This window comes from Odontesthes bonariensis, chromosome 21 (genome assembly GCF_027942865.1).
Source record: "Odontesthes bonariensis isolate fOdoBon6 chromosome 21, fOdoBon6.hap1, whole genome shotgun sequence".
NCBI lineage: Eukaryota > Metazoa > Chordata > Actinopteri > Atheriniformes > Atherinopsidae > Odontesthes > Odontesthes bonariensis.
The window spans coordinates 8,899,600-8,914,897 of NC_134526.1; the positions used below are offsets into that span (position 1 = coordinate 8,899,600).

General features: G+C 40.8%; 1 protein-coding gene across 1 annotated transcript in view; it reads right to left on the reverse strand.

Moving 5' to 3' along the window:
• The window catches only part of cacng2a (calcium channel, voltage-dependent, gamma subunit 2a), a 64,997-nt gene extending 50,291 nt beyond the window's left edge, over window positions 1-14,706 (reverse strand). Inside the window, exon 1 of the mRNA XM_075454587.1 lies at window positions 13,479-14,706. Coding sequence (XP_075310702.1) covers window positions 13,479-13,704 — 226 coding nt within the window. The 5' untranslated portion in view covers window positions 13,705-14,706. The remainder of the gene's footprint in view (window positions 1-13,478) is intronic.
• Between the last annotated feature and the right edge of the window lie 592 nt (window positions 14,707-15,298).

Genomic DNA, 15,298 nt, shown 5'->3' on the forward strand with positions numbered 1-15,298 from the left:
CACCTGACTCCTGAGGCTCAGTCTGCTTGGTAACTGAACATGCAAGGGAGCCACTCATTCTCTGTTTAAGGCGGGCCAAAGGCTTTATGGAAATATGTTTTATGGTGATGTACATACAGTATAATACGTTTTGATCGATGCAACAAAAAATGTAGAATCAGTACCATTTCCTTTCGTTAAATGAAACTAAAAATGAATAAAGCAAACAAATAAAGAGTTGTCATTGTTATAATGCTGCACGTCGATGTCATCCTTTACTTCGCAGAATATGTAGATATTAGCAAGATTATCTAACTACAAAGCTTCAGCAATGTTGGCAAATCAGAAAAAATGCAGTTTATTCTATGATTTGACATCAAAATAGGACTTTTGGTGGTTCCAAGCTCTCAAGAGGCGAAGTTTCACTGCATTTTGTGCCCACTAGCGTATTTAATCAGCTTAATGGGAGCTTCTGTTTCCAATTTTCTTTTTTATTCTAATCTACAGTTTATATTTTCCTAATGGAAACTTTTGAGTTGCCTGAACTGAGGCAGTATGTTGCTAAAACAAGAGCAAGTAGAGGCTTCCTGGTAGAAATCTGATTTTTAATGGACGCAGCATTGTTGTGCTCTATTTCTACTCCATGAAATTTGTTACAGTTGTCCCCGAGAATTTTTAGAACAAGTTCAGTTACGTCACTGCTCAATGAGTCATTGTTACATGTGCCAGTTATTCACTCACTAATTTACATAAGTAAAAATGTCACTTATAGCTGCTTTTTGATGCAGGTTTTCAAATCCCTTTTTAGCCTGGTAAAAAAACAGACACGGAGCCTTTCTTGTGTTTCTGAATTCTCCTACGTGTTTATGATCCATAGTCAAAGGTTGTTTTTGGGTTTCAGGATCTTTTTTTAGGATGATTAGTTTCAGTCTTCGATATATTATTACTATTCTTTTGTTCATAGTTTGTTCAAAGACACAACCTGTTACTGTCGCTGTCCTGTTGTGCAGCTCTGTCCAAAAATCTGTCCACCTGCATCAGTTCAGTCTGTCTGTAAGTACGAAACGCTGTTAATGTTTGATATCGAAACCCACAAACAAGCCTTGTATTTTCATTTCAAATGCAGCGACACATATGCTATCGTGGTCCATTTGAATCGGATAACCTCCATCCTCTCTCATCTCTAACGTCACTGTAGTGCTACATCATGTTATCTGCGGCCTTCCTGCTCTTTATTTGCCCCTCGTTCACTTCTCCATCTGTCACACTCTGGCTCTGCCCTGCTGGCACTACCTCCAGCCGCCCTCCTCTGTCCTCCACCCGGCTCTGAGTGGTGACCCAGGAACCTCCACTCCCCCGCTCGCCTCAGTCCAGGCCTGGGACTCTTAGTCTGGAGCTGTTTTTGGCCTCCACAATGGTCACAGAGCTGTCAGCAGCTCTCCCACTGGGTGCTAAGAGGGCTTTGCAGAGGTGGGAACATCTCTGTCCCCTCTTTTCAGCTCCGGTCTGGTTTTTTTTTTTTTGCTCATCGAGAACAGCATCGCAGCAGTTGTTTATTCCAGGGTATCAATAAAATCTTCATGTGTTGACCCTACAAATCAAAGTAACTCTGTCTAGAATTACAGTACATTACATTTACAACATTCCTAGAATTCAGTTAGTTAGAGGTGAAGGAAATGATCAGTGTACCGCTTGTCTGATTGCCTCTGATCCAAAAACATTAAATTTACTACCAAAAGGAACAAAAAAAAGATAAGTTTGAGAATTATTTAAAAATAGTTGTGATTTGGATTTTGTTCTTTTGTTTCTTGAGTTTATGTCTGTTAAGTCTTAGTTTTCTGTCTTTTCCAGATAGTTTTTCTTGTTCCTGTTCTGACTTTGACTGATGACTCCATCGTTCTGCACCTTGCACACCTTGTCATCTGTCATCAGCGTTTGTCATCACCTCACCACCTCATTATACTCCTTGGTATATTTTTTTCAAATGCTAACTCATTGTTGTCGCCACCCCTTCGGTTCCTGCTCATTATTCCTCATGTTGGATTTAAGTGCTTTCCTGTGTAATCAGTTGTTCCTGCTCAGCAGTGTTTTTCTCTCTTCTTCATATCAATAAGTCATGATAGATTATGATAGATAATGTTTGCGTTCTCATTTGCAGCCTTTAACCTTCCACCTTGCTCTGTCATGGGTCATGACACCAGTCGTATCTACTGCAGGTAATCTGACAGAACAATGACATGAGAATGAGAAAAAAAGAATTGTGATATCAAAATGTCATGGCGAGACAAAATTTCAAATCCTTAAAGATGATTTTCTTTCAGGTTATCAATGATTCTTATTCAGAAAAAGGCAAAAACTAGTGGAAAAATACAATATTACAGAAGTGATATTTATCTTGTCAGACCAACATCCCAGAACCTAAAGATACAGTTTGGAGAAATATCAAAAGTAGTACAGCTCATCTTCATATCTGAGGGGCTAAAAATAAGGACATCTTTGGCTTAAAAATAGAATAAAACCAGTAATTATCAAATTAATTGCTAATAAATGTTGTAATAGGTAAGTGATCCATCTGTTGCAAATATGACAATTTCATTATCATATCATTATTATGTTCTGGTATCCACATCAGTGTCCTAATAATGATGCGTTTTTGGGTCTGATTCCATTCAAATCAGACTATGATTGTTCAACAGGATTACATCACAGATCTAAAGATGTAACCATTGAGGGGCTCCAAATTAAAACTGGAGCCAGATGTCCGTTTTTGAGATTTTAGTGAGCTGTCCCTTTAAACGTGACTCGTGAGAGTACAAATCAGCCTTAAAGTAGAATCCTAACTGCTCTCATATTGTAGATTCATTTCATAGTCACTACTGTTATCATGATAATGAGTATCAGTATCAGCAGACAGTCGCACATCCAGCTCTCTGTGGTGAGGCCACCAAACAGACCCTAACTCTGCCTCGTACCTTCCCCCAACTCTGAGATGATGCAGTGTGTTTGGGCTGCATTCTGACACAAAGCAAATACACTGTAATAGATTGCAAATGAACTGCGCCAGGGACACCAACAATTAATCAAAAGGCAGATTGCCGAGCTTTCTCTGTGCCATTGCAGAAAAAAAAAAAGTGAATCGCACCTCCTTAAAATGAATGGATTGTATCTGCAGTTAATTATCATTTACCACAGGGTCTCTTTGGGATGTTTCCACAGTTTAAGGATACGCCCGGCGAGGTGGAACGGAGAGATGCTCTGCTGCGATGGAGTCAGAGATTGGCCTGCTGATAATTACACTTTCATTGTGAGGGGATCAATTCTATGTAATCAAGAGTGCAAACGCACTGAAAATCGAGTGGTTATTCAAGCCACTTTAACATGGAAAATTTACATTTTCAAGGGGACAGTATGTGTAAACAGTTGCTGAGAGAAAATACTGAACAGGTGTTGTGGTTTGACTGTGTTGGAAACTGATGAGCTTTTTCACTAATTATGCTCTTGATCCCAAAATGCCTTTGATATTTGTTTGGATTGAAATTGAAAATTACTTCTGAATAATTTTGCTAATTTTCTTCATCACAGAATATAAATCAAAATCTTTTTTTTCCCCTTAAACAGCAGACCATTGTCAGCGAGCCACTGACTTGAATCAGTATTTACTGTACTGATTCATCAATGTCTCTTTAAGAAAGCAGATAACCCTTGAATTAAGCCTAGAACAGATATTTTAAGTATGAAACCCTGTCTGCTTGCTACTTAAATCTTCACAGGGATTTTTATTAGCATATTTACATCTCCTCCATAAGCTTTAATAAGTGTTTAACTTCTCTTAGAATATACTTCACACAGTAATATACAAAGCTTAAGCTTGTCACTGACACAAAACTTCCCTTTTTTAACCCTGAGATTTAATAAAGAAATATTTTGTTTAACAAACAGCCACATAATTGCCTGCATCAAAACATTTAAATTATTTTCAAGGCTATGAGCCATATATTATGTGCCTGCAGGTGTCAAGTGTTTGATATTAAAAACATAGATATCTATTTGCAGCTGCATGTATCCAAGCTGCATTTTTGTTCCATTCTTTAATGTAATTAAAGGAGAAGTTCGGTTTCTTTAAAGCTGGACCTTATTTCTGGCATAAAATACGTTCATCGGGGGCTATCAGGGGGCTTACGAGAAGCTTTCTACACACGCTTCTAGTGGGATGACGTCATCGACGCGCGCCGCTGCAGCTTAACTTATTTACTCCGTGCTCTGTGACAGTCGGCCAACTTCACACGGAGTTTGCTACTGCTAGTTTTGTGCAACATGGCAGAATATTTATCAAAATTTGACGACGTGGACGACGACTTTGAGTATGATGGACGTCCTTACTGGAGTGAATGAGCTGTGCTGCAGCGGTGCGTGTCGATGACGTCATCCCACTAGACGCGTGTGTAGAAAGCTGCCTATAAGCCCCCCGATAGCCCCGGATAACAACAACACGGCAGCTTTCAGTGCAATAGTATGCGTTCATTCATTCATTCATCTTAAAGTATTGGTGAAATAAAGACAGATAATGCCTTATTTAGAGGCTGTGTTGTCTATGCCCTGTTCACTCCCGTTATATGGATATACGCGGATCTCGAGAAATCTAAATATCTTCCGAAGGACGCCGACTTTCACCAAACTGTTATCGGTGAGTAGATGAACGTATTTTATGCCAGAAATAAGGTCCAGGTTTAAAAAAACTGAACTTCCCCTTTAATGTTGAGCTAGAAGCATGAAAACGTGAAAACATGTTCATGTACTGCAGGCATTCAGCAGTTTCTATCATGCTCTGGTGAGTTGTTGTGCCACACTGTACGCTTACACAAATATTGGCCCAGGGTATGTTTCGTATTGATTTGTTCTCTGGTCATGTAGGATAAAGATAGACCCCACCCAACAGGACCAACTACAGCTAAAAATAACATGAATAAATCAAGGCTGGAGCAGCTCAACTACACACACATGCGGTCCTGCTCTGCTGGCTGTGATGATGAGAATGTGTCAAAGTTCGGAGCGGGCAGTTTTGTAGAATGTAAGTATCTTTTCTTTGACGCATGCCCCATCATTAAAGCTTTTCTTTTCTTTTTTTGTGGTTCTTATATACAGCCAGCCAAGTCCCTTATTCTTTGGTGGGGGTCCTCCATGGAAAGCGGGTGACATTTATGAGAAAGCACCACCAAAGTTTACAACCCCCTTCTGCCATTGATCGAAGCCGTCAGAAGCATAAATCATACACTAAACCAATTACCATGCCATCACACTCCTCTGCTGTCCATCTAATCTCAGACTGTCAAGAGAGCCAGACACCACTTCATAAAGCTATAGGGCAGGACTACTAATATACAAGAGAGGACTCATGTCCACTGTGCACTTTAAACCTCCATTGTTATGCCAATGTTGGCGTCTGAGTATGACGGGAGATGTAAAACAATTGACGTCTCATCTTAAAACAGTTTAAGTGCTCATGCCTTCCAAATCCTTTTACCTTTTTCCAAATAAGAAACCTTCAAAACACCTTCAGATTCAGCCAGTAGCAGCAGCTCAACTGTTAGATTAACCTAAACAATCTTGTTTTTTGAGAAAGACAACATGAATTTAGAAACACAAGGTTTCTCATCAGCAGATCAGAGTGAAATATGGAAAATCAAACTTTTTATTAAGATTGTAAAAGTGAAACTAATAATTCAATCCCACTCCAACACTGTGCTCTTAATGCATGAGCGAAAAACAACCAGTAATGGTGTATTTAGACCGAACTCAAAGTGAAATGCATTCACAGTGCAATTATAAAAAGAGACAATGGAAGAATGCAGACGGACGTTGCGTCAGAAAGTGAAAGTGGACACGAATACACTGTAAAAATCTTGATCATTTTGAGTTAACAGTCCATTATTGGCATGTAGCTATAGTGTTCAGAAGCAACACGGAATATTTGAAACACATTTAAAACACAAGATACATACTTTAGAATTAATATAGATGTAACACAACATACTGCATGTGTTTAATGGTTACAAACAAACTTGAAGCCACTCTCAGATTAAATCAATGAACTCTAAACTGATACCTGAGTCTGTTTGCTGCGGCTGAAAGAATGAGAACAAATGGCAGCTTCACCAGCAACACAACCAAAGGCCAGAGTCCTGCACTGATCTCAGTGTCTCTGGCCTGTGCTTAATTCTGTAATGGCTGCTCTGTAATTTGGCCTCAGTGGGCAATATAGGGGGCAAAGTGGAGAGCAATAAAGCAGTCATGTTCGGCAGCGACTGTGTGCAGTCTCAGTTGAGCCCCAGTGGAGGCAGGCGAGGGCAAAATGAATCCCATCCATCGCGGGCTGCAGGGCAAAGTGACAGTGCAGTGTAATGGAGCTCAGTCACTTTACTCAGGCTGTTATCAGATGAAGGAAGAGGCAGCCCTGAGGACTGATACTGACACAGGAGACAAGTCTCCGTTTCTTCTCCAACAAGTAGCCTTGACTTTGTTTTCCATCCATGTTGCCTTAAACTCGTAACTGTAATCCGGCCTGTGGAGCTGGATGTACAGTGGATCCGTGTCATAATACAGTGTAATGCCACTTTAGGGCCGGGACATTAGCCTGGGTGGGCGAGCTCCAGCTGGGTAATCCTTATCTGATTGGACTATGAGACTAATCCTGCTCTTTTCTGCCGCTTTGCTCTGCTATCTGCCTTTATCTCATCCCGGCTTTCTCACCCTTCAAACATGCGCACAACATACTCCCACGTGGATTTTCTGATGCATGAGAGAACACTATATTGTTGCTCCTACATGCTTATACATAAAATCATGAGGCAGGATGCACGAACTGTGATTTGTGGTGATCACCAGAAGCTGTTCGTGGCCATGATGAAGTCATAGCCTATTTCATTTAGCCGAGGAGGGTTCAGTTTCTAAATCAGCATTTCTTTTTCTTAGAAGAAACGTATGGGAAAAGACCTGCCTTAAAACTTAGAGGATATCTAATAAGTGGGTTACTCACATCAAACGGGCAAGGATTCTTCATTTATTATTATATTTAGGTGCAGAATCACTAAAATATCTCAGAGCTGTGCCCTCTTTACAAAAGTAGCAGATGAAAGAAACTAGAGAATGGGAAAGAAAGGCAGATATATCCACCTGAGTTGCATTTCACTTTTAAGAGAAGTCTAAAACCAAATTATGATAACTATTTTAATGATTATATCATGTATAAACATTGTTTCATAAAAGATGTACAAAATCTAAAAACAGTAGATGCCTTGGTGGCCGTCCTACATCAAGTAGTCCACCATTTCTCTCCAGCACATCCTCTTCAATGGTGAAGCCTGAGGGTGGGGCTGTAATGAAGATGAATGTCTCAGCTTAGCAGAGCAGCACACCTGCGGGGGGGGCATCTCAGATTGGACGGAGGAGGGACAGCCTCTGTGGGCCGATTCATCCGCAGCACACATGTTTACTGTGTTCCCTGCTCATGTCTCATCAGCACACTGTGGGTGCAGCCACATCTGTACTTGAGGAACAGAGTCACTGAAGTTTTAATACCGGTTCAAGGCTCCGAGGCTGAGCAGCGGAGGACCGGTATGTATTTAAACAGAAAAAGCTACCTTCCAGATAAGTTTGTAAAACTGATACCAAAAGGAAAACCCCCACAGAACAAATAAAAAATCTAAGCTTGTGCAGCAAAGCCCCTCAAAACATGACCACATTATGTGATCAAGGACCATAATTAATGATTATTTTCATAGCTAATCATTTTACTGGATTTTTTTTTCAGGAGGAATTGTTCACAAAATGGTGTAAAATGTCCGATTTTCCAAGAAACCATCTTCAAATATCTGTCCAAAGACCCCAAAAACAGACTTTTTAAAGGGGTGGCTGATCTCAAAATGTCACTCAATCCCACATTTACTTTCTTCATTGCTCAGTCTATGGATATCTCACATTTAAAAAAGAAAAGATAAGCCAATTCTAATTGTCTAAGGCCATCTTCAAATGTGAGTGTAATTCTGATCAGCAGCCTTGAGTGACACAAAATAAAGAGCCCCTCCCCTCCCCCCGCTCTTGGTTAAAAAGTAATAATTAAACTAATGTTACAAATCATTGCAGCTTGTAAGAGGACATAATAGATAATTGAGTAGTAATGTGGCGGATAGTTATGACATTGCTCCTGTTTAAATGGTCTCCTTATGGGCTCCAATAAAAATCATCTAATATTGTTGTAGCCAATCAGATCTCAGGAATCTTGGGCCAAGTGGTCCCTCTCCAGAGAGCTTTTTTCTGAGGGATTCATGCCAATGTGCCCCATCTCCTTTGTGTCTGTATGACTGTTTGATAAAGTTAATATTACTAAAAGACTAAATGTATTTTGTAACTGTTGCAACTTGTGAAACAAATGCAGCGACTTATTTGATGTTGATGCTCATGTAAGTGACAAAATTGAACTGAATTTTAGACTGTTGGGAAAACTGAAATGAGGTCTCTGAACAGGGAGATGTGAAAATAAGTTTGGTTGTGTTTCTGAAAAGCTCCCTTTTATTAACACCTCTTACATAAAGGTTATGTGGCTGGTGGGGTCTGATTGCTGGATTTTCTGTCTGTTTGTTAGGAAGATTATTTCCAAAATCATGTTTTGTCTGAACTTAGAGATGACAGATTTCCTGAGGTGAGATCAGAAGTGAATGTATATCATGTATTAATTATATGACAAACCATGAATATATTATATGACTAACCCTACAGTATACCTGTGTGGTTTACACAGCGAGGAATGACATGAAAACTGTGTAGTTACACAGAAGTGAGATTAGTTTGTTGCTCTGAAACGCAGTGAATGAAGCGAAGGTCACAGTGTTGAAGCATCCAGTGTGGGTATTCCTATTTTTCTGTTTCACAGGTTCTCCTCTCCGGTAGCTGGTTATACAAACACAAAGCATCGCCCACCTGTGTCCACTCTGCGAGCAGCATGTGTGGGCCTGCACTGTCAAACACGCAGTCTGTGCTCGGTGCTGAACGACCGTTTCATCCGTTTGCAGCCTTAGTCTACAGCCTGATGACAGGAAAGAGTTAATTTAAGAAGAGCCGGGGGAGAGATGAATACTAGTCATCCTAGTACTTGGAATTAATAGGACTGAGCTGCAAACTGGAGGCTAATTAACATCTGAAATGTTAAACTTGACATGACTCTCTATGAGCTGAAACAAGGCAGGGTTTGCAGCAAAGCAGCCTGCTTATCACTGCTTTACTCCAGCTGCATCCGCTCCTCTGTACTTTTTTCAATTTGTGGTTTAAAATGTTCAAACTACCTATAATTAAATGTACTCGCTTCTTAAGACCCAATTTCCTGAGCAGGAAGTCATTTGAATGAGAATTTAAATGAATCTGACCCCGGTAAGTAAATGCAGTGCCCCCGTTTTTCCACTCCCTTGCCTCCTCTGGGCTGAGGATCATTCATGAATCACAAATGACAAATCTGGGTTTATTTCCTGCCATTTGGATCCTCGATTCAAAGGGAGAGGTTCATTGTGCTGATACAAAAGCAGCACATAAACACACCAAGCTGAAAGTGTGAAGTGTTTTGATGTCATCTTGACTCTGTCCTGTTTTGTTTGCCAATTAAATAACGGCCTGGCAAGGATAAGAGCCAGTCACTGTCACAATTACACCCCAGCTGTGATTAATCATATGTAAAAGAGCTCAATCACCCCTCCCTGATGGATAAGAGAACAACACTGAATTCTGATCGAGTGCTGCGGCTATTACAGCATCTAGTGTTGTTCTTTTATCCATCAGGGAGGGGTTTTTCTCCCCCCTTGTAATAGCTGCAGCACTCGATCAGCATTCAGTGTTATATTCTTTTGTCCATCAGGGAGGGGTGACTGAGCTCTTTTCCCAGAAACACACTCATTTGAAGCCTGCCAGGTGAAACCACACTTTTCTGTCGTTGGCACCTGAGCGGCTTCTCAGGTACAGCTGAGGTGTAAATGCTGTGATCAGACATAGACTGCTAATAAAGCTGTTCTGCTACAGGTGCTGATGTGACTTTTTTTTTTCTCTTTGCCAACTTTGAACATTTGTATCTGATAAAGTGATACATTTGACTGAATTTAATAGAAATTTAAAGCATCCTATAAGTTGCTTCCCATTCACAGAGACAATATTTTTTTAGTTGCAAACACCATCGACCATTTCAGTATGCATCCACTTTAGCATGCCCTCAAAAATATGTACTACTTTCTGCCAACAAGCCTAATCATTGCATCATTTTGGCATTTGTAAATCATTTTACATCAACAGCTGGCAGTGATAATGTCAGCCGAGGACTTCATTCATCAGCTTGCTGCTCACTACTGAGGGAACTATTGATTATCCATAGGGGATAGGAACTGAGTGAAAGCATTTAAAGCCAATTCTTGATACTGTACCAGCATGTCCTACAGTAGATTGTTTTTTCCCCCATCCTGTCACAGGACCTATAAGCAGGAAATATGCCACACACTGTTAAAAAAAAAACAATATCATTATTTGTGTTCAAAGGATTGTGTTAAGGTTAAAAGACCTTCATCGCCACGATTACAACAATAGACCTAATCATGGTGAAAAAAACATGCTGAAAATCAGCTTGAAATAGAAAATATTCATCAGTCTTTAAGTTTAAGACTCCTCCCGATATGACTTTGTAGCTCTAAGACACTGAAGTTTCACATATCCTGACTCGTCGCTATAGCACCCTGTCATAGGTGGATATTATGTACGACCTCAATATTTTGGTGCAATCAGTTGCATTTCTTTTAAATAATCCCAATCCTCCGGGGAGCGGTATGCTAATATCCTAAAGCGGCAGATGCTTTGGTCAACAGAGCCACTTTAAAAGACCCTTATGATTACCGGTTGTATGCACTTCAAAAAATATACTGGATGAGCCATCTGCCTATCACCAACACAAAGAAACCAATCAAATCAACAGTCAGTGAATAGGAGTTGTGATTGTCTAAAGTCATCGGACTAAAACCCAGCTGTCGCAGTCCAGTCTGGGACTCTGTTTGGTCTGAACTTTTGTGCACTTCGTGAAATTTAGTCAAAGTCAAGATGCCTTGCAAGGTGACTGCACTAAGCCCATGATTTATTGATGGTTACCAGCAAAAAAGTGCCAAAGGGGAGCTTCTTTTGCTCAAACCTTTGGCAAAACAAGCAAAACCTTTCCTGCCAGACCTCAAATTATCTTCAGATATTCTTTGAAAATCTTTTAGAACCAGTCATCAAAATCAGAAATGTGTCATGTGTTGGTTACAACTCTGAGGCTGTTTCCTGCGGTGAAGGAAAACCAAAAACCTCTTCAGTCTTACTCATTCAAACAAGCTGTGTATTCATTTTTTCTATCGGGGGAAAGATGAAGAAAAACAGGAAATACCAGCAGAGATTTACACCATAGCACACAAACAGAATCACATAAGACATTATTCATTAAGATGTTTTTGCTATGAATGTTTTTTTTTTCCCCACTGATGTCCAGCTTTTTAGATCTAAAAAAAAAATCCCAACAAAATTAGACACTTTGACAGATAAAACCACCCATCATTCTCTATTCTTTTTTTTGTTGTTGTTAACAGTCAGTGTTTATTCATGATGTTCATTGCTATAAATGTAACTAAAAAGCAGTAATTTTAGCTAAACCCCCCCACTGATTCTGCATTTCCACATTCATGACAGTAGTTTCTGAAAATAAAGCAGATTTTCACTCGCTTTGAAGCTCTTTTTTGCCCTGTTTTAGGCTCCACTACATTCACCAGCTTGTCCTACCTGTGCTGCTAAGCTGATAGTGTAGAGCAGTTTTTTTTTAAAACGCTTATTGTCTGAAAACTGCCTGGCTGTGATGTGACCTCACAGCTAAACAATGAGGCGATATACAGAATAAAGCTTTCCAAAGTCTTTTTTTTTTAAAAAAAATCAAAGTTATTAATCTTGTTAAAAGCTATGTTCAATCTTTTATCTAAAGTCAGTTATCAAGCTTTGAACAAAGAGAGCCATGCTGCTTGTCACAGGAGCCTGAGCAGCATATAGTCAGACACTGCAGCCTTTCAGGATCGTGGCTAAGACGGCGAGCAGATTTTTAACGCTCTGCGAACTTGCAAGGTTACAGCGCCTCCTTCTAATTCAGCACCCAATACCTCCACCGGGGCATGACAGAAAACACACTGCCAGCGTCTGACAGGGACGACACCGGAGGTCGTGTAGAAAGCGAGGCTCAGGACGTAAGGCTGTTTGGCATGTCAGAGAGTAAAGAGCGCTGACAGGTCAGAGGTAACAGCGTTGCCACCTTCAGGGTTGTCAGGCGGGTCGGGGTGGCTGACAGACGACCGCACTTCTGCCTCGTCTTATTTTGGATTTTCCCACACTGTCCAACCTGCTGGCTCGGAGTCTCTGATCACCTGCAGCTTCCCGTGGTTACAGTCAGTCAATATATCCGTTATATATAACTGATATAACAGTTAGAACAGCCCCCCCCCCCCCTACTGTAGCTTTTGTAATTGTTAAAGTTTTACTATTGAAATTCAAATGTCTGACTAAACTCCTCCGGATTGGTGTGCAGGACGTTTATGCAACCAGACTCCTTCACACCTTCTAAACATCTAAAATGAACTTAATCTGGTTTTTAGTGTAGTGAGTCTTCTTTTTTGTTTTGTCTGTTTTGTTTGTTTGTTTGTCTTGTGATCCTAATATCTACCAGCATGTGTCATTTTGAAAAAAAGGTATTTTTTTGTCAAATTGTGTCATTAGAATTTGAAGAAGTACATGTGCTGTTTTCTAAACAAAATATAGAAGATGTGACAAAACTGCGAAGAATTGTGTGAAGAAGTAGAACTTTTCTTCTTTCCGATGAGCTTCAGATTTGACTTTAGTCAGGCTTTGTGTACAAAGTTGATACTTGTTTATACGTCTAATTTTTTGCTGGCATTGTGACTCCTTGAAATGAAGCAGTGTCTTCATGCATCATATCAACCAGAGCAGGATTGTATTCTTCATTAATTCATTAAAGGCTCAAAAGAGTAAGATAAGTATTGAATAAAACAAAAGATTAGACGAGAAAGCAGTAAAATATAACGGATATTAAAGGTTATTTTTTCTGATGAGTTTGGTAAGTGTAAAACTTAACTTGGGGAACATCTCAAATATTTAGATTTCGACATTTTCATGAAAGGAAGAGTAAGAAAAGCTCTCAAACGTTTTGAGTCCAAAACAGACACCTGAAGGACAACACCAGCGAACTACAACTTGAAAAGTATCAGTCAGAGAAGATATGATCAATCACTTCATACAAAACTTGCTCTTTTTACTTAAAACGCTAGTTTACAGTATTTCATTTACATGGAAGCATCAGCACTGAGCATGTGTGTTGAAGTCATTCTGACGCCTGTCAGCTCCAAACGGAACCATGGTGGGAAAGTTTGAGCAGTTTGAGCCACTCTTACCTTCCAAGCAGCACGTCCTCCACAGGCCCGAGTGGGTCATCACCTCCTCGTTCTTCTTGCTGGTCTCGTTCTCGCTCATGGACTTGGACCTGCAGACGCCGCGGGAGTACAGCCAGTAGTCCGTGCCGACCGCGATGGTCATGAGGCTGAAGGCCGCGAAGGCGCCCACCGTGGTCAGCAGCATCTGGACTCCGCGGTCGAACAGACCCATGTTTCCGCATTCCATGAAAGGGGGACCCCCTTTCCTCTTGATGTACAGGAAGTAAATATTTGAAAATTTGCGGGACCAAACCAAACCGAAAAAACGGGATATACTCGAGCGGAAGGAGAGGGAAGAAGGAGAAGGAGGATGCGGTAGGAACCTTATGGTTGCGTTTGGGTGAGGACCACAACAAGAGAAAAACTGAGGATGGAAGGCAGTTTGTTTGTTTTTTTGGAGCGGTAAGAGGAAGAGGCAGGAATGTCTCTCCTCTTTGTTTGCTTTTACTTTTCCACCAAAAGGAGACAAAAAAAAAAAGAATGAATCAGGAATGCAGAGGATAGCAGCAACTCAGCAGGCCTGCGGCTGCAGATGTAGCCCACACTACAGCCACTTGCAGCAAGGAAATCTACTAATGTGAATAAAACACTGAGCTATCAAGGATCAGTTGAAGCCCGAAGAGGCTGGGCTGAGCCTTAAAATGGACGTGGGATTCACTCTCTAAAACAACCTGTTTGTTAAAGGTTAGGGCTGAATTTACATGAGCTCAAATAGAGCAAAGAGGTGGCTGAGGGGTAGCGATGTTAGAGTAATGGCAGGCTTACAGTAAAACAGTTCAATATGTCTAGTTACTTTAATCAGAGGTTACACTGCGTTTACTTTTGACTAAAATCCAGGAGTAGAGCTATAGCCAAGGATATTATAACGGCTATTATTATTAGGCTGTTATTATTTTAGAAGGTTTCATTAGTTAAAAGAGAGGAAAAAGCCTGGAGAATGTAAATTGGAGAGGAAAACGAAATACAGCAGGGGAATCTATCATCTTAATAGAAGAGAGTAAACAAATGGACCGATTCAAGTCCTGCAGCGAGGAAGTAAAGCCTATTCTCTGGGTGTTTTATAAGCCTACTGTGAGGTTAAAAGAAGATCTTAACGCTGGTTTCTCACAAATCAACCTGGCGGAATGAGGAAATAAAGGCTCAACGATTAAATTAATTAATTAGCAGGTGAAAAAAATCTCTCTCTCTCTCTCTCTCTCTCAAAAAACAAAAAAGACAGAACCCGCTTAAAAGAATTCAGAAAAATCAAATCAACAGCTTAGATTTTCTTTTTTCCTAAAATTTTGATCCCCAGTTTCCATATGTAGCCCTATAGCTCTGGGAAGGTTTCCGCCGAAAATGGGGGTCTGCGGTCAGAGGAGGTTCGGTCGTCGACGATCCGGAGAGAGCGGGGAGCATCCAGCAAGGCAAGCCGACCATCACTCGACATAGAGCCGGCAGGAGCAGGACGAGGAGTCGGGGTGGGCGCCTTCGGAGCCGAGGTTTCTTCTTCGGGGGCTGGAGGAGGAGGATGGTGCTGCTGATGCTGCCGCCGCCGCTGCTGCTCTAGTATCCAAATTCACCGAGGCAGTATCACACCCAGGACGGTCCCGTTTGTATAGTAGCCCTTGCGCCATGTAATAAGAAGAAAAATGAAATCAGATGAACGATGCGATGCCCCTGTTTTCCCCTCCTCCTCCGCTTCCTCTGCTCCTTCCTCTCCCTGTGCTCTCGGATGCAGGTTTAGCAGCTTTGCAGGAAGAAAAAAAAATCTTTATTACACAATCAGGAGAGCGAGTCGC